At 35.9% G+C, this 15,791-nt stretch overlaps 4 protein-coding genes across 4 annotated transcripts; 2 read left to right on the top strand and 2 right to left on the bottom strand.

Annotated features, from left to right (window-relative positions):
- Positions 1-3,775: 3,775 nt before the first annotated feature.
- LOC147491060 (agamous-like MADS-box protein AGL29) lies at positions 3,776-4,768 on the bottom strand. Its single transcript, XM_086566206.1, has one exon. It carries the CDS (start codon positions 4,563-4,565, stop codon positions 3,903-3,905), a length of 663 nt encoding a protein of 220 aa, XP_086422332.1. The 5' UTR covers positions 4,566-4,768; the 3' UTR covers positions 3,776-3,902.
- A 935-nt stretch (positions 4,769-5,703) lies between these two features.
- On the bottom strand, positions 5,704-6,852 carry LOC147491059 (F-box/kelch-repeat protein At3g06240-like). The gene has a single exon (XM_086567174.1). The coding sequence runs from the start codon at positions 6,850-6,852 to the stop codon at positions 5,704-5,706; it is 1,149 nt and encodes a 382-aa protein (XP_086423300.1).
- A 365-nt stretch (positions 6,853-7,217) lies between these two features.
- UGLYAH (ureidoglycine aminohydrolase) lies at positions 7,218-11,989 on the top strand. Its single transcript, XM_086565459.1, has 13 exons — positions 7,218-7,389; positions 7,489-7,617; positions 8,258-8,345; positions 8,422-8,498; positions 8,975-9,014; positions 9,212-9,278; positions 9,419-9,504; positions 10,235-10,316; positions 10,784-10,840; positions 10,943-10,981; positions 11,103-11,173; positions 11,392-11,445; positions 11,587-11,989. Exons 1-13 carry the CDS (start codon positions 7,278-7,280, stop codon positions 11,654-11,656), a joined length of 972 nt encoding a protein of 323 aa, XP_086421585.1. The 5' UTR covers positions 7,218-7,277; the 3' UTR covers positions 11,657-11,989.
- Positions 11,990-12,341: 352 nt separating this feature from the next.
- Positions 12,342-15,491, top strand: LOC147491057 (phospho-2-dehydro-3-deoxyheptonate aldolase 2, chloroplastic-like). Its single transcript, XM_086565458.1, has 5 exons — positions 12,342-13,150; positions 13,656-13,933; positions 14,067-14,343; positions 14,627-14,872; positions 15,020-15,491. Exons 1-5 carry the CDS (start codon positions 12,692-12,694, stop codon positions 15,296-15,298), a joined length of 1,539 nt encoding a protein of 512 aa, XP_086421584.1. The 5' UTR covers positions 12,342-12,691; the 3' UTR covers positions 15,299-15,491.
- The last annotated feature ends 300 nt before the right edge of the window (positions 15,492-15,791 follow it).

Here is a 15,791-nt window from a genome sequence, read left to right as displayed (position 1 = left end):
AGAAGATGTTTGCTACTTTTTATCATTTGAGTTTTTTAAGTGAGAGGATGTTGCTTAGAAGTATCCCAAGTTGTGGTATGAGCTGCATCATGTTGTGGAAGTTTATATTCATCATTTGGCAGAACATGGAGAATAGCTAATCATTTTTCACTTTAAACCATTGCAGCAGAATTTTGTCCTTTACTGACAGGTAATCTTATTGCAAGCATCACATTCGTGACGTGGTTGAACTTTTTGGTTGGGAGAATTCCGGACTAACATCTTGAGGTAGACGTATAACACACTTTGATCCATCTTCTATGCAGTCTTGATGACTCCCACATAAACTACCTCACACATCGACTCGTAACAAAACAATTAAGGAAAAGGTACTCGAGAAAGTAACCACCCTATACCGAAATGGAAATCATTTTCACAAAACCCAATGTTATTGTTCTTCAAGAACTTACCATTTCAAGGTCATTAGACCTTACTAGATATTCATCTTTGGAAATTGATACTGCAAACCAACGATTGACATCCTTCGCAGAATACCACCATGACCACCATGACGCATCCCAAGAGACTAAATGTGATCGGCTCAGTGGGAATAGTAATCATCATGCCCAACTGGAACAATACGAATACCATCAATCTTGAGTTCCTGTTTATGTGAGGGTATGACAAATTCTTTAAAGAAAATTCTCACAAGTATACGCATCTATGTTTCATCTTATATATTCCACTTTGTATGAAGGATGTTCTTGCTGTTTTTATTTAATTTGGTTCAAAATATTATGCTACCTCTCCAAGACAAATTCGTTGATGTCATTTATTTATGTTTCTCAATCTTTCTTTGAAGTTCATTACAAGTTTAATTATATATTGCCTATACTTTGAAAATTCTGAGCACATTTCTCTGTATTTATTTGTTATGACTGCACAATTCGAAGGCAAAATCAATTAATTCTTTCACTAATTAAATAATTTCAGTCCAAATCATATAAATACTAGCAATTTTGTGACATATTTATAAGCTTCAGACTTGAAAGCATATTTATGAGTGTACGTATGACAATATTGTTGGCTGAGTTTTTCTGTATATAGGAACCATTGTTGATATCATTCATCCCGAACAAACAATTAACTATTTTCATAGCACGTGCAATGCAACCAACAATTCAATCTTACCTATATCATTTTTTTGTTTTCTATGATTTTTCCCTATAATCTTTTTTTCTTTCTATATTTGTTTTATTTGGTGTAAAATTATTCTGCATTCTCTCTCTCTATTTGCAATTATTTCTTAAATAAATCTATTAAAGTTTCAACTTTGTGCGAAGACTATTCAAGAAAGAAAAAAGAAAAAGCTGGGATCATATGAAATAATGTATACAAATCAATAAGATGTGAGAAAAAAAAATTAAAAAGATGCAACAATTTTTATTTGTTAAAGTAGTGTTAAACACTTAAATTCCTTCGGTTCCCTCGCCTTCTCCAACAAAAAGTAGCACGCTTCCATAACTTATTAAAGTTCCTCATCACCCCATAACAAATAATCAAGTATATATAACGCCAACAATTCAATCTTACCTATATCATATTTTTGCCTTTTATGGTTTTTCCATATAATATTTCTTTCTTTCTATATTTGTTTTATTTGGTGTATAATTATTCTACATTCTCTCTTTATATTTGCAATTTTTTGTTAAATAAATCAATTGAAGTTTCAAGTTTGTGTGAAGACTATTAAAGAAAGACAAAAAGAAAAAGTTGGGATTTGTACTGTCTCAATTAATGCTTTCCGTTTTTGTCAACTTTGATTCATAAGCTTGAGTTGGAGTGACACAGATACATAGACGGATAGACCTATCACACAGGATTAATCGAGGCTGTCCTGATAAGTAAAAGAATTTCCGTAATAACTTTTCGATCTAATTTCTACTACAAAATCACAAATAAGAAACACTTTAAGTGTATAAACAACATAATGTATTGTTCTGATTGTTTATATAACAACATAATGTGTAAACAATCATTATTCATAATAAAGGGTAAAATCGAAAAAATATTTATTTAAAATTCGGGTCAGTTATTTTTATTCGAAAATTGGTTTTCCGAGTTTTTTTCACCAGAAAATGGACCAATTTCTTGTAAAGTAAATAGACTTAGAAATTAAAGTGGAAGTCCTTGGCATTTGTTATTTTGTTTTACTTATTTAAAGTTTATTATGCCATAATACAAAATGTTGCTTATGTTGAATTAACGAAATTATAGTGTATAGGGAAGTTGTTTATCATAATCTCATCATATATCACCTTATACCGTGACATTTTGGGAACTTGAGAATCTAACTCTAATTTGGATATTGATATGTTTAACGTATTTCTCAGACATTATACCAAGTCGTTGTAGTATAGTGGTGAGTATTTATGCCTGTCACGCGGGTGGTCAAGCCGCGTTATTATTTTGGATTTGTTTATTTTTTAAACCAAAATGGGCAAAGGAATCGCTACAAAATGCTTAAGACCAAGGCCCAAAATATCGCGAATATATTCGATATATCTCGGTAAATTGGTACACCGATATCGATATTTCCGACATATATCCACCGAATATTGAACCCCTTTTTTCCGATATATATTGGAATTTCCGATATGAAACTTTATATTGCCGATATAATTGATATTTCCGATATAATTGATATATATCGGTTGACTTTTTGACCATTTTTTAATATAAATCCAATATTTCCAATATATTTCCGATATATTTCCGATATTATATTCGATATATCCGATATTTTAAATAGTTTGGACTGGTCACAAAAAAAATGGATATATCCGATATATATCGGTTTTTGGATACACCGATATATGAACCGATATCGAAATTTGGGGCCTTGCTTGAGACGAGGGAAGAGTTTTAAACTTGTAGTGAGCTGTTACAGTTATCATAATTCAAGCCCAAGGCCCAAAATTTCGATATCGGTTCATATATCGGTGTACCCAAAAACCGATATATATTGGATATATCGGATATATCCATTTTTTTGTGACCAGTCCAAATTATTTAAAATATCAGAAATATCAGAAATATATTAGAAATATCGGATTTATATAAAAAAAATGGTCAAAAAGTCAACCGATATATAATTATATATAAATTATATCGGAAATATCGATTATATCGGCGATATAAAGTTTCATATTGGAAATTCCGATATATATCGGAAAAAAGGGGTTCAATATTTGGTGGATATATGTCGGAAATATCGATATCGGTGTACCAATTTACCGAGATATATCGGATATATCGGCGATATTTTGGGCCTTGTTCAAGCCTACTAATTTTTTAAAACCGAAATGGGCCCAGGAATCGCTACAAAATGCTAGAGACTAGGGAAGAGTTTTAAACTTGTAGTGAGCTGTTACAGTTAGCATCATTCAAGCCTACTAATGCCCCCTTCAAAGGCGCCAACGCTTAAAAAACGTATATATAGGCAAATTTCTACAGAAGAATTGATAAGGGGATTTCTTTTGGGTAATGGGATTTGTAATTTGTAATTTGTTGATTAGCAACCCTCTAATTGAAGTATTGAACTCATAGGAAAGTGGCACAACATGATATAATCTGGACATTTTCAATTTACCTTTTTTGTGTGTGTGGCTGGATGGATTGGCTCAAAACTATTTGACTGCTAACAATTTATTTGTCCATTATCAGTTCTCTTGAACGAACTGTCAACAAATCATTGCAAAGGAATAAAAATGTCACATAGAAAGAAGAGAGCAAATGTTTTAAATTGTTTTTATTCGATATTTCATACTTCGTTCAACCTTTTTTTGAAACAAAGACAGAAGTATTATTAATTGAAAACCAACTGCAGAACATAGCAACATATAGATAAGCTAATTAAGCTACTAAAAGGGCCTACGTTGGATAAGAAAATCATATCCATGAGAAACATTGGTAGCATTGTTGTAGCAAGGGTTGTAAGGATCAATCATCCTGACTGCATTTTGATCCAAGATCGATGTAGGTGAAGAGGAGTTCATATTTAACTCATATGCTTGCTTGTAATAAACATTTTTCTTCATTTCTTCCATAGCAGCTTTCAATGTCTCCAGCTCATGCAGTCCCAGTTTATCAATTGAATCCCAACTGAAATGTTGCTCATTCGCATTCATCGACTTTTTAAGCATTTTTTCCCGTTTCTTCTCAGCTTCAAGTTGATTAGAAAGCTCCGTAAATTCACGGTTGAGTTCATGTATTCGAGCAGCACGATGAGCACCAACAAGGTCGCCAGTCAATAAGGATGAGTCACCCGTATTTGGAGATAAGCCTGGGGTGAGGAGTCGATCAATAACAGTTTCTATCAATGGATGGCCAAAAGAGTAGACCTTGCCAGCTGGTGAGAATACTATAACAGCAGTTTCAGCACCACATAAGATGCTAAGTTCACTTGCCTTCTTGAACAGACCAGCGCGTCGCTTTGAGAAAGTAACTTGTCGCGCTGCTTCATCTTCGATCCTTTTGATTTCGATCTTTTGACGACCTCTGCTTGGCCTCTTTGCCACAATCATAAGAAATGAACAAGAAACAAGAGAAGGAAAACTAGATGATGTTTTTGGTTGCTCACTTCATGGACTAAAATTGTGGATTGAAGTTTTTGGAGTGAACCTAATGCCTATTTAAAGCTAGGTGCAATTGCAAGGCTTGAGGCAACAACTTAGCAAATTAGCTGTTCTTTGGTACCTTAACTCATAATTATGTGCTGCCCATATAGAGCTTTTTCTTTCCTTCATACCAAATTTGCAATGTCCTTATTGGAAAACAATGTGATTGGGCAGTGTCGACCGTTGGATACTTGGTGCACATGGAGATAAGTCTTGTCCACTAATTGGATTGCACTACCAACGGTGTACAATGCACCATTAGTTTTTTTCTTACTTTATATTTTGCCGTTACCAAATGTTAAACGGGCATAAATTGCTCCATTTTTGGCTCTAAACATTTAAAACAAGATGAATTTGTACTGTCTCAATTAATGCTTTCCGTTTTTGTCAACTCCGATTCATAAGCTTGAGTTGGAGTGACACAAATACATAGACGGATAGACCTATCACACAGGATTAATCGAGGCTGTCCTGATAAGTAAAAGAATTTCCGTAATAACTTTTCGATCTAATTTCTACCACAAAATCACAAATAAGAAACACTTTAAGTGAAAATCCCTAGTTATTGTATTGTTAAACTCGGAACAATAACTTTAAGGCGCAAACGCCCGAAAACTGGCTCTCTAAACGGACTCCCTAATCGATAACCATGAACTCATATCCGATTATGGAGTTGGAATTAATGGAGAGTCAGATTTAGGGAGTCCAGTGAAGTGCTCTGGCTTTGCTAGTAAATAATAATGCAGTTAAACATCAAATAGAACTGGGAAGAAACCGAGTAGGACTCACGAAAGATAATATAGTACCTATGCAAAATACAGACGTACATCCATGAAGTGTGTGTTTTAGTCTAGCATTGAACATATATAATGTCCACATAACCAAATGTTGCTCCCAAAGGCCACAAGTGAGTTCAATTAGGGTAAGGAATTAAAATATAATAACCAACATAATGCTAGGAAGAATATTAATCGAAGAGAAGCCTATGCACCCAATTGTTGTAAAGCAACAAATTAGACTAAAATTATCTAATGATAGGAAGATATTAATCAAAGAGCAGCCTTCCGCTTGTGTTGAAACTAGTGTCTCCTTGCACCTGCTCATCACTGCACAAGTATCCCTTATTATTTACACCACTTGCGCTTGTGGTTGAGACTAGACTCTCTTTGTAGAAGACAACTTGTATGGATCCAAAATCTTCTATCCTAATAATCTTTTTTTCTCGAGTAAAAAGGTCATACAAGCACAAACAAGTACTATCACTTGTAAAGAGAAACTCTCCGTTCTTCGAAAACCCTTTCTGACGTGGTATTGAAAAGGGTCCAACTGTATATAGTTTAGTCCAAGACTCTTTGACGCCAAATTCATTCATCACCCATATTTCAAAGTCATAGTCCCATGTTGTTATCTCCGGTGTCAAACTACACAAAACAATACAAGCAATGTTTTCCCTTAAAATAGCCAAAACCTTATCCTCAAAACAATGCAAGCAATGTATTGACTTCATACTATCGGGTAAGGGCATAGATCCAAAAACCTGGTTGCCAAAGTCAAATGAAAGGATCATTCTCTGATTACCTTTTAAAGATCCATTTTCTCTCAAGTTACCAGTTCCTAACCAGCAAAAGATTTCGTTCCTGTACAGTGCTTGACTACATGAACGGACACAAGTATCAGGCAAAACAATCTCATCAGTCAAAACAACGTCAATAGTTCTCCAAGAATCAGTACTTAAGCTGTATAACTCAACTAGGAGGCAACTTCCCAACGGAATCCCCTCCATGAAGATAAATCTTATCACCTTGTAATCGCTGTTTTTAGCATCAAAACCAAATCCAAGAGAGACACCAACCACTTTTTCACTGTTCTTTCTCTGATAGGCAGTAGCCGACGGAGAACTGGGGAGAAGTCTGAATTGTTTTGTTGCAGGGTTCCACAAAGAAACATCCGTAGATACTCCACAATGATTAAATGGAGAAATTAAATCATGAAATAGACAAACTAAACCGTTACACGAAGCAATGATATATGTGCAACGATCCTCCTTTAAAATATCTGGTAAATCTATATCTCCTATAGAAATAGAATCTTTAAATTTGTCACCAGATAATAAGGAGAGCGAATTTTTATTATCATAACCAAAAGGAGAGAGAGTGGTATGAATAACAAAGAGACGATCACCATTGTCCTTCATAGGTATTGAAGGATAAAAATTTAGATGTTTGGTGATAAAATCAGAACTTACAATAAGACAGTACCAAGACTTGCAAACTAACTTAAACCGCAAAAGAGACCTCACTGGTAGACATAAAAGTATACTGTAAACTAAGTCTTCTGGCATAAAGCACATGTTTGCCATTACTTTGGTTTTGATACATGCCATGTCAAAAGAAGAACGAGGTCAAAGAAGAAAACGCCGCACTGTGGGAGTAATCCAGTAGACGTGTGTTTTACACTTTTACCTTATATATGGGCCCAATTTTCGAAAAAATATAGTGCAACATAACTAGTGCAACTCTTCAGTCAGTGCATGTGTGCATCTTACTAGATTCCAAAAAAGCTTCGTTGTCAACAAAAGTGGACCTTTCCTAAAAACTACTCTGCCAATGGAGTTTGTGTATGAAACCCACTGACAAAACTATAGAACCCATCAACATTTGCTTCTCTTCTCTCTTTTTTCATCTTAACGACATGCACAACTCACAACTGCTTGTGTTCTTCACACTTTTCAGTATGAACTACTTTTCTTCTCTTCTGTCTTTACTTCATTTCAAGTTGCTTTGAATAAGTAACTGACCCCTTTGTTTGTTTTTTTTTTTTTAATGATCAGGTGCTGTGAAATGGGTCGTTGGAGAAAGTGGTTTTTGTTCAGAGAATGGTTATGAGAGTAATGTTATAGTGACAGAATCTATTTATCATAAAGTTACTAATCCAACACTTTCACCTATTCATCTTCAAGGTTAGTTAGTTATAATACTACGACTTAAAGTTTGTATCTTTGGTATTATATTTTCATTAGAGAAAAAAGAAATGTTGGGGTTGGGGAAGGACTTTTTTTTTTGTTTTGTTTTTAGTGTGAATTGGAAGCAGTATTTAGGTAATTGAATGTTTAATTTAGTTCAATATTCATCACAGTGCTGACATTAATTTGAAAATTAAAAATGCTATAAGAGAAGCTTTTGACTTGGCCAATATTATTGGAATGGTGTGAAGATACATGGGGTTGTTTGTAAAGTGAACATATTAGTATTACAATTAGTGACATATAGATTAGCCATGTAGGCGTGTCACGGATATTTTGAATATATCCCAACAAAGAAGTTCATAAAAAATTCGGCAAAGATAAGTGATGTAGTATAAAAGAAAATATCTGGAAAGACTTAAAGGGTGATCATAGGCATTAATATATGGTTGGTATAATTTTCTTTGTGGAATTGTCTCTACAAGCGACACAATAACACGACTCTAATATCAATAAAGTTCCGGGAATGTACTTAAATGAGTTGGGAGAAGGCTAAGTAGGTATATCCCTGAGAATTGTTATTGCGATGAAATGTTCTCAAAAATATTTTAGCTAAGTTACTATTTAACTTTGACAGACTTGCCGGGTTTTACTCGTAGTGTTTACCGAGAAGATCATGCAGTAATCACACCTGAAAGTCATGTATTCAGCCCTCTCCCCGACTGGTAAGTCCTGCTTTAGTTGATGTCTGGAGACTTAGAAGAGAGACTGTTCATGAATATATGGTTTTGCGTACTGCAGGTCTAATACAATGGGCGCTTATCTAATCACTCCTGCAATGGGTTCACACTTTGTAATGTACCTAGCCAAGATGCAAGGTCTGTCAATTCTGTTGGTTTTACGTGGATTTGCTAAATAGACATGTTTGTAGTTTATTGTCATTGGAAAACCCTGTAGTCAATTTCATGCACTTGAAGAATACACGTCCAACTGAGGTTTGCTTCCTCATCTAGTCTAAGGTTGTGGTGATATGATCTAGGTAGTTTTATTACTTTTGACTTGGACCCTAACCATGTGATTAGAGTCAATGTTGGAGAAATATGATGAACTCTCATTTTTCTAGTGCACCTTTTATCATCACTTCACCTAAAAAAAATGCCTTGACATACTTTGATAGCTTGTAGTTCCAGTTCAAGAAACTGATAATGTCAAAGTCACAGCTTAATTTGGTATTGTGACTACAAAAACTGAACTGTTTTCTTTTATAGTCTTCTTCCTCTCTTCTTTCTCGATATTCCTACGTCAAGTTCTCTTTATGGTCGCATGACTTCTGTTTCTTCCTCTGCTGGTGCAGTGCTTTCGCGGTCTGCCCTACCTTCAGAAGATGTTGAAAGGTGTGGAAATTTCTTTATTTGGGTAGTATCCTATAACATACACTCATGTTGCACCCTCATTTTAAACATAAGTATACCGAGAAGAATCTTATAATTTACACTCCATTGATACTGTCAGATATATCTTGCATTACGAAAACCAGATAAATTTGTATTTTTATCCTGATTGCATATTTTGTGGTTGGACCTTCTTCTAGGTTCCTTTTTGTGCTTCAAGGTACTGTGACACTGACGAATGTGTCTGGGATTAGCCAAGAATTGCTGGTGTGTTCTCTTCTCAGTTGTTAGTTTGTTATGAATTTATACCCAGTGAATTATTTGCGGTTACGTGAATTCTTAAGTATTGTATTTTTCATCCTTTAGAATCGAAGAATAGATTCTGATGTCTTTCATGTTTAATGCAGGTTGATTCATATGCATACCTACCTGCTAATTTTGAGCATTCTGTTAGGTGTGAAACATCAGCTACTCTTGTAGTGTTTGAGCGGAGGTAGGCTTTGATACTCTCATATGTCTGTATGTCTTTTAAACATAGTTTGTGCTCTACTGCAGTCTGATTTGATACTATTGGTTTTAGAATGTAGAGAGTAAATTAAGATCGATATGTTGAAGTGGACTGTTGTTCCTTCCATCTGTCAAAACACTTCAAATTTTTGTCTCATCAAAATCAAAAAGATTTTCATTCAAAACACTATGATAATACAGTAATTCTATGAAGGTTAATGACTTTTGGGTTGAAGAGGCAACTTAGAACAATATATGCATTCCCATAGTTTTCCACTCTTCCAAAGTAGTTGCTAAAAGAAGGGAAAAACTCAATTTATACTACCCCCTGCGGATAATAGCGAGTAGAAATCCATTTAATATATAGCTCCACAAAGGAGGAGAGTAATTCCAATGGAATGAAATTGTTATGGCCTTTTCTTTTAATAAGTTATCAATTAAAGTATGCTTTATTGTGCAATGGAAAAATGGAACAACAAAGGCATAAAATGTAGTCCTTTGAACAAGCCAAGCAGTGATCCACTAATTACATGAAAATAAAGCTTGGGAACTTCTAGTCTTTTCCGGCCTCCTCATCCGAGTATTCGGTTGGTGTGGCACCAATTAGAGTACTTTTGTTACAAGATAAGTTTGGAATTTTCATTTATTTATTAGGTATGTCAATCATCGAGTACTTTTGTCACAAGAATAAGTTCCAAAATTTTGTTATTTATTAGGTATGTCAATCTGCGAAATCTTGTTCCTGAACAGATCGTTGGTTCAACGGCCATGCAGCCACTTCTTGACACCCCAGGCGAGGTACCTTGTTATACGCCTTTGTATTACTCTGACAGGGATTTCCTCGTTCCATTATTGTTCCTACTGTCTTATCGTCTTGCTGTTGTAATTTTCAATGGAAATCAGGACCAAATTTTGTCAATAAGGGTTTGAAAAGGATTTGGGGAGTATTTTTTTGATGATATTAGAAACATAAAAAAGAGAAAACTAGAATCTCCTGTATCAAGCCACAAATTGAGATTCTTGATGCCTTCCTGTAAAAACAAAGTATATACCTTGGGAGACACTCGGAGAAGGGTCTTGCAATATAAAAGCCTTATATGCTACATTGTTTTATTCTCACCCCCTAAGTCCATTTTTTTCACTGTGAAATTACTTGTTGGAATTTCTTTTCGAAATTTTGACATGCTTGATTGTACATCTTGTTTAAAAGCTTTGGAAAAAATCATTAACGTGTCTTCTCTGCTTTTATTTTGCTTGTTCTCAAGATTTTTGAGCTCAGGAAACTTCTACCTACTTCAGCTGCTTATGACTTCAATATACATGTAAGCGCTTTTTTTCCTTTCCACATTGCCTTGTTTGTGAGGATGAAATGATTGCTGGACCACAAATTCTCTTACAAACCCAGTGTTTTGTCGTTATTGTAGATCATGGATTTCCAACCTGGAGAATTTCTTAATGTAAAGGTATGATATCCCAATGTTACAGCCAAGTTGCATTCTGAAGCTGTTTCATGCTGTTTGCATAAACCTAGATGGCAAATGCAATCTATTGCTTCTTTTCTTTACCTTTAGTTTCCCCCCACAGGAAGTTCATTATAATCAGCATGGGTTGTTGCTTTTAGAGGGACAAGGCATTTACCGTTTGGGAGATAACTGGTAAGAACCATGTCTTTTTGTTTCTTGCATTTAGTTGGATCGACTTCTGATGCAACTTTCTGTGTATGATATTCCTACTGTTTGCATCTACATTGGGTGCTATACATTATATGGATTGGCTCACTTTCCTGTGAGCGATGTTGCTGCCATGAATTTTATATTTCATAGTAATCCCTTTCTCTTATATTTTAATTGTTGAAACTGTTCTCTTGAAACAGGTATCCAGTTGAAGCTGGTGATGCTATCTGGATGGCACCATTTGTTCCCCAATGGTAAGTGGTTTCATTAGCTTGGATAGATTTCAGTCTGCATTTTGCATATGGTGGGTGGAGTTCGTTTACAACAAGGTGTAGTTCAAGTCAATTGGCATTGAGTTTTGTACTGAACCTTGGCCTTCTTGTCAACTTTTTCAGGTATGCTGCACTTGGAAAAAACCGATCCCGCTATCTGCTTTACAAGGATGTAAACAGGAACCCCTTATAACTTAGCGCCACTTTGAAATATGCACTTGGGTTTCCAAGATAATTTCCAGTGACAGAAGAGCTCATTTGGGTCTGAAACCAGGTACACGTACAGGATTCTTGGCAGCACAGATATGACGTCTTACATAAAAAAAAATCGTAATTTAATGCAAGGACCAAAATATCGAATTCGGTGAATATCTCGATTTACCCAAAAAACAGATATATATTGGAGATATCAATTTTTTGGTTGACCAGTTAAAATTTTGTTTTGTATGTTGATATACCGGAAATATTGTCGATTATATTGGAAATATCAACAATTATATCAATTATATCGGAAATATCATTAATATATCGGTCAAAGTCAATAATGTCGGTCTAAATCAACAATTTATGTCGTATATATTGGTCGATATATATTGTTATATCGAAAATTACAAAATATATTGAAAAAAAACATATTCAATATTTGGTTGAGATATGTCGGATATTTCCATCTCGGTATACCCAAAAAACAAGATATAGTAGTGATATTTTGGGCCATTTAATGTGCAAAAATGGGTTGCCAACATCAAATAACTCTAGAAGTTCAATTGGATTTAGGCCTTTAGATAATTTCTCTTCTCGGCTTTTTTCACTTAAATGACTCAATTGTGTAGTGCATTCCGGACATACATATAAAACAGGGCCGGCCTGGTATTGGCACCTCATAAAATAGGACTAGCACTCTTTTTGGATGTTATGTAGCGTTTTGACACATCTTATTTTAGTGTTTTGAACAGTTTATTTGGTGACCCGTATCATCCAAAATGGTGCTAGTCTTATTTTATGGGGAATACGGCTGCCCATAAAAAATAACAAAAAAACTATCAAGAATCAAGATTATTAAGCATGGTGATGCCGTGAAGTCCGTGGTGCTACATTTTGACACATCAATCCAACCTTATTTTGACCAATAAAAATTAATCAACAAGCAGTTGACTTTGACGACCAAAACAAACGCCCTTTATAAACTACACAGTTTCAATCTTTCAGCACAGAACCTCCAGCAACAATGGCGCTCACAACTGCACCAACAAATCTAACAACAACAACGTTAACACAAACCCATTTTCAGCTAAACTCCATTTCTTCAAAACCCATTTTCACGTCACCAGAACAAAAAAAGACATCAATATCAGCTTCTAATAATAATAATGCGTCAGCAACCTGGTCAGTTGACACTTGGAAGTCAAAGAAAGCATTGCAAATTCCAAGTTACCCAAACAAAGAAGAACTTGATTCTGTTTTAAATGAGTTAACAAGATTCCCACCACTTGTTTTCGCTGGTGAAGCTAGGAAGTTGGAAGAAAGACTTGGTGATGCTGCACTTGGGAAAGCTTTTTTACTTCAGGGTGGTGATTGTGCTGAGAGTTTCAAGGAGTTTACTGCTAATAATATTAGAGATACTTTTAGAGTTTTGTTGCAAATGGGTCTGGTTTTGACCTTTGGTGCCCAGATACCAATCATCAAGGTCTGCTTTTTATTTTATGTTTTTTTTGGATTATTAAGTGTGCTTAAATTTTTTATTTTGTGGATAATGGTGTGTGTTTTGGCTTGATATGAATGATTTGACCGTCACGCGGAAACCTTTAATGATTAGACTGTATACACAATCTCCATTACTGAGCTTAGTGATTTAGATTAGTGAAAAAGGATAAGATTCGTCCAATCATTTGTCAAGGAGCAATTTAGACACGTTTAAACAATGATGGAATTTGTGTAGTGTGTCATGAGCTTTCAAGAAAAACAGCTTAGAAGGTAAGCCCACCGAGATGCACCCTTGGCAGGGATGCTACTAATTGCAAGACAGGTTTATATATGTGTACGCACCTCTCTCGCATCATAGTCTTTATCTAAATCTCCGTATGTCAACACTTTTTGCAAATAAATATCAGCACCTGAACGAGCCACAATGTAGAAATAACCTCTTGAATCTAGTCTACAATAAAGGTTTTCCTTCTTTCGCCACAAAACAGGTAGGAAGGATGGCAGGGCAATTTGCTAAACCTAGGTCCGACCCATTTGAGGTCAGGAATGGGGAGAAACTTCCCAGTTATCAAGGGGACAATATCAATAGTGATGCCTTCAATGAGAAATCAAGAACACCTGATCCCCAAAGGCTGCTTGGAGCCTATGCGCAGTCTGCATCTACTTTGAACCTCCTCAGATCATTTGCCACTGGTGGATATGCGGCCATGCAAAGGGTCACAGAATGGAATCTTGATTTTGTTGAACACAGTGAGCAAGGGGACAGGTATGTGGACTTACTAACTTGCGCGAGTTATGTAGTTTCTCTTTCTTCAAGCGCTAGTTGCAAGGCCTTGTTTTTTCTTCCCTGTCAAATTACAGATTAGTTTAACAGAGTTTTATTTTCCAATTAATAACAGGTATATGGAGCTAGCGCAGAGGGTAGATGAAACCCTAGGATTTATGGCGGCTGCTGGACTCACTCTTGAGCATCCTATTATGACCACCACCGACTTCTGGACTTCGCATGAATGTCTTCACCTTCCATATGAGCAAGCACTGACCAGGGAAGATTCTACTAGTGGCCTTTATTATGATTGTTCTGCTCACATGCTTTGGGTGGGTGAGAGGACTCGGCAATTAGATGGAGCTCATGTTGAATTCTTGCGTGGCATATCAAATCCTATTGGCATAAAGGTCGCTTGTTGTTGCATTTGGATATTTTTGTTTTTGCTGTTTCACCTGCATATACCTAATAAATTTTGCAGTCTCTGTATTTCTTTTAATCTATTCAAAATTCAATTCTGAGTCCATATGGTGCGTTTGGTTTTTGATCAAGGTCTAAAGCTTCAGTTTAGATACAAGAAGTAACAATATTAGAGGATTTTGTTGTGTATCATCACTCATGGATGATTACATACATTCTTTGGGTTACTTCTCTTTTTTCTAGTTTTCATAGGCATTGGTGCGTGTCTTGCAGGTGAGCGACAAGATGGATCCAAAGGAACTTGTGAAATTGTGTGAGATTTTAAATCCTCACAACAAGCCTGGAAGGTTGACAATAATTAATCGAATGGGAGCGGAGAACATGCGGGTCAAGCTTCCCCATCTGATAAGAGCTGTGCGCCAAGCACGGCTCATTGTCACATGGGTGAGTGATCCCATGCATGGGAACACCATCAAGGCACCATCTGGATTAAAGACACGCTCCTTCGATGCTATCAGGGTAAGAAATCAGAGAAAATGAATACTTGATTTGCATAGAATGCATGAATAATATGTGGGTTTACTATCTAAGCAAAATGTCACACACTCTCTAACTAACAGCCCTCTACCTTGTCATTATTGACTGATGTGTTTTTATTTGTCTTAGTCGGAATTGAGGGCTTTCTTCGATGTACATGAACAAGAAGGAAGCCATCCAGGAGGAGTCCATTTGGAGATGACCGGACAAAATGTCACAGAATGTGTTGGAGGAGCAAGGACAGTGACTTTAGATGATCTAAGCTCCAGGTACCACACACACTGTGACCCCAGGCTCAACGCTTCACAGTCTCTAGAGCTTGCATTTGCCATCTCAGAGAGGCTTAGGAAGCGAAGGATAAGGTCAGGACGTCAGGTTGCACCTCCGTCAGAGACGTTACTAAAGTGAAGAACCAGCCTTGAGTGGTTTCTGCGTGTATAACTTACTGAGTTCCCCATGGTCCCTCGTCTCTATTTGCAGTGACTTAAGTTTTGTAGTTCCCCCTTTTATTTTATGAGCAGTGACTAGGTCATACGTTTGTTCCTGATATAGCGTCCGTGTATCACAGTTTTTTTTTATGGGGAAATGACTTTGCAAAATAGATCTAGGAGTTGGCTGATCGGGGCTGTACCCCCCCTAACTTTGCTCAAAAAAAAATTTATAGTGGTAATTGTTCATAATTTATAACCCCAAAAAAGTTTTTTAAAAAATAGTAGTGTGAATGCTAGTAGCCCCCCTGGTGGAGAATCCTGCATCCGCCCCTTGACAGCAGGGCAAGCTACAACTAAATAGTAATACTAAACCAATGAACATGATGAAGTATAAGCATGGACTCCTCACTCATTAGTTGAATAACCAAGCTACACACATTACTACATTACTATAAAGGTGTGAATTAGTT

Source organism: Coptis chinensis, chromosome 6 (assembly GCF_015680905.1).
Source record: "Coptis chinensis isolate HL-2020 chromosome 6, ASM1568090v1, whole genome shotgun sequence".
Taxonomy (NCBI): Eukaryota; Viridiplantae; Streptophyta; class Magnoliopsida; order Ranunculales; family Ranunculaceae; genus Coptis; species Coptis chinensis.
The sequence above is the reverse complement of the archived record's forward strand: the minus strand, read 5'-3'. Positions and strand labels throughout refer to the sequence as shown.